This window comes from Arachis ipaensis, chromosome B07 (assembly GCF_000816755.2).
Source record: "Arachis ipaensis cultivar K30076 chromosome B07, Araip1.1, whole genome shotgun sequence".
Lineage (NCBI taxonomy): Eukaryota > Viridiplantae > Streptophyta > Magnoliopsida > Fabales > Fabaceae > Arachis > Arachis ipaensis.
The window spans coordinates 47524236-47527392 of NC_029791.2; the positions used below are offsets into that span (position 1 = coordinate 47524236).

Sequence of the window (3157 nt, forward strand, 5' to 3'; positions counted from 1 at the left end):
AAGTAATCATGCTCACAAAATCTAATGTTTTAAGATATAAACTGATAAGACACAATAATTATGCAAAGCTATGAAGTCAGAATAATTACAAGGCCTTGTCCAATTCATGAAACAACAATTTTCTAAATAGCAAGGTATCCAATAAAAGCTATCATTAACATAAAAAAATTTCTAAATAAATAAGAGAAAAATATTACTACACTTGAAGCATTACACAAACATAAAACAGGGCAAATGAAATAAAATGGAGATAATTATTTACGCACCTAGGTTCTTGTCAAGGGTCTTGGTGAACTGGTTCAAAGCTGGTGGAGCCTTCAACCTCTGCTTGAGGATCCTCTTCTTCCTCTGCTCCTCTGATCCCGAACTGCTTAGGATGCTTCTCAAATAACGGGTTCCTCACCGTCTCCTGAAGAAATGCATGAGAATCAAAACAATGAATAATAAAAAAAAAGAATGAAAACTTAGAGTCATCCTCATGAATCTAACTGCAGAAAAACAAAAAGAGGAGAAACCTACAGCCTTCTTCGAAGCTGGAACTAGCGCTTTTCCACCTCGTCACAATGTACCCATCAGATGTTAGGGCTTCGTCGTCCTGGCCTGAGAGACTTACAAAGAAGCAATAAGCAGGAAGCGAGTGGCAGCGCGGAAGGGAGGGCTTCGTCGTTCTTCACAGAGTGTCATCCGAGTGGCACTTCGTTGGAGTGTTGTCGTCGCAGTGAGGGCAGAGGTTAGGGCTTTTGAAGAAGGGTTAAGGTGAGTACAATGAAGGAGGAGTTAGGGCTTTTGAACGGAGATTGGTGATCGCCATTGGGGGCTTTCGAAGGAGGAGTTAAGGCAGGGCACAAAGAAGGAGTTAGCTAGGGCTTTTTTTCTCTAAGTCTTTGAATCACGAAGAATTGAACTCTGGAGCGTTTTTATTTAATTCGAGCTTCTTTAATTTTTTTTTCTGAGGGAACCTTTTGGCCACGCTTTTGAAGCGTGCCAAAAGGCTTGTAGAAAACGGCTACACTTTTGAAATGCCACAATAATAAATTCCTGTTGCCACGCTTTAAAAGCGTGCCGAAATCTCTCTACGGCTACGCTTTATAAGCGTGGCAGAAAAAAACGTGGCTAAATCTCGCATCAACTGTCACCCTCATAAAAGCGTGGTCAAATCTCTATTCAAACTCCACCCTCACAAAAGCGTGGACATAGACCACTTTTGGCCACGCTTTTAAAGCGTAGCAAAAAAAAGCGTGGCCATAGGCCTTTTTTCTTGTAGTGTAAAAATTTTATAAAAATTTAAATTTATGTTACTCAAAACAACATGAATTTATATTATTCAAAATTTATTTTTAACACCTTTTGATATTTTTTTAAAGAAAAAAAATTAAATTTATATATTAAAATTTAATACTTTTTTTATTATAATTTGTTAGTATTTTTTTTAATTTAATTTAATCTTATTAATGAAATTAATAATTGAAATTATAAAAATTATATTTTTATTTTTTAAGTTAAAATTTAAATAGATATTATTTAAATTAAAATATTATAAATAAAAGTACCCTATTATATATAAATCGTGATAAGCTTGAGAGGATTTGCTTTAACACGTTAATCGTGCCAAACCTTTGTGTTTTAGCTCAAAATTACGTAAATCTTTGTAGGGTGGGACGATTTATGCGATACCTATAACTCTGTGTGTCCTGCAACGATTTACTCCTTATTCTCCTAAGTCATTCATGTATAAATCGTTCATAGGTAGCATGGTTAACATATTATATAATCCTCGTGCCCTTGAAACGATTTATATAACAGTAGAAAGAGGATATTTACATTTCAAAATTTAATTTAGAATAATTTTGGTATTGGTTTATTTTATTTAAGTAAAAAACCCTCATCTTTACGAAGAATAGCTTCTCAATAATCCAATCCAATTATATGTTATAGAAGTTCTAGTGTCACTTATAAAATAGGTGACTCAAAAACATGAATATAATAAAAATCTAAATGAGCCTAATTTTACCCATAATTCATAACAACAACCATGAAGGCATAATATATATCTCAAGAATATATAGATTGCAATAAATATCTTCTCCCTTTTGAAACTTTATAGTAGAGGAATTCAACAACTAATTAGCAACAAGATATAGCAACAAGATATATCTATTGTTGTTCTTCACTTTTTGGTGCTGCTTCTTTAATTTCATCTGCACCTTCATCCTGAAACCAAACCCACATATAAACCAAAATCAATACATATAGATTAAACAGAAGAATAATATTAATCACTTAGATTTTCTCTAAGACAATTGTACATATTAGAATATACAAATGACACGGTAAAAAAAAAAAAAAAGGCCATACCTGCGTGTCAGAAGTCCAAAGGGTAAGGTTATCGCGAAGAAGTTGCATGATCAAAGTGCTATCTTTGTATGATTCCTCTCCCAATGTATCCAGCTCAGCAATTGCCTTGTCAAAAGCCTAAATAAATATTTGAAGAACGAAATTAATTACTTATAAGTAAACAATATACTATCCATAAACTAATAGATGCACCAATAAACTTATTAACAAAAGTAATTAAGACTATGATTTTAATGGGTTTTCTAAAGATGAATTTATTGTTATTTTCACAAAGCACAAAACAAGGATTAATTCATGTAGAGAACCTAGCAATATTACTTCATCGAGTCTTCAATGGTTATTGGAAATTATTGGTTATCACAATTCCCTGATGACAAATATTATTGTGCATTTCACTAAAAAGGAAAAAAGTTCATTGAAAGAATTAACATAGCTGCCCCGAAACGAACCTGTTTAGCAAGGCTACAAGCTTTGTCAGGAGAATTAAGAATCTCATAGTAAAAGACAGAGAAGTTCAAAGCAAGACCCAGCCTGATTGGATGGGTTGGAGGCAACTCCTCATTCGCAATATCCTGGAGCCAAAGTTAAAACAAGAAATAGTCAAAAATAAATAAACCACAAAATCACACATCTTTTTTCCATTGTAAAAGATTAGAAGGATCACAATTCTAATAATAAAAGCAAATAACGTTATAAGTCAGTGTCTAAGAAATTTTAAACAAATCAATAAATTTTAATGGCTAAATCAATTTCCAAATTTTCATTATATTTAAAAAAATGTAATTTTTTCATCTTTTTCATC

At 32.5% G+C, this 3157-nt stretch overlaps 1 protein-coding gene and 1 long non-coding RNA gene across 2 annotated transcripts in view; both read right to left on the reverse strand.

The window, feature by feature from the left end:
- LOC110265180 overlaps positions 266 to 3157 on the reverse strand; it is a 15161-nt gene continuing 12269 nt past the window's right edge. The window contains exons 2-3 of the long non-coding RNA XR_002351514.1: positions 1699 to 1704; positions 266 to 351 (exon numbers count right to left, since the gene is read on the reverse strand). This is a non-coding gene — a long non-coding RNA (uncharacterized LOC110265180). The remainder of the gene's footprint in view (positions 352 to 1698; positions 1705 to 3157) is intronic.
- LOC107610000 (14-3-3-like protein) overlaps positions 1891 to 3157 on the reverse strand; it is a 3481-nt gene continuing 2214 nt past the window's right edge. The window contains exons 2-4 of the mRNA XM_016312064.2: positions 2805 to 2927; positions 2356 to 2472; positions 1891 to 2211 (exon numbers count right to left, since the gene is read on the reverse strand). Coding sequence (XP_016167550.1) covers positions 2155 to 2211; positions 2356 to 2472; positions 2805 to 2927 — 297 coding nt within the window. The 3' untranslated portion in view covers positions 1891 to 2154. The remainder of the gene's footprint in view (positions 2212 to 2355; positions 2473 to 2804; positions 2928 to 3157) is intronic.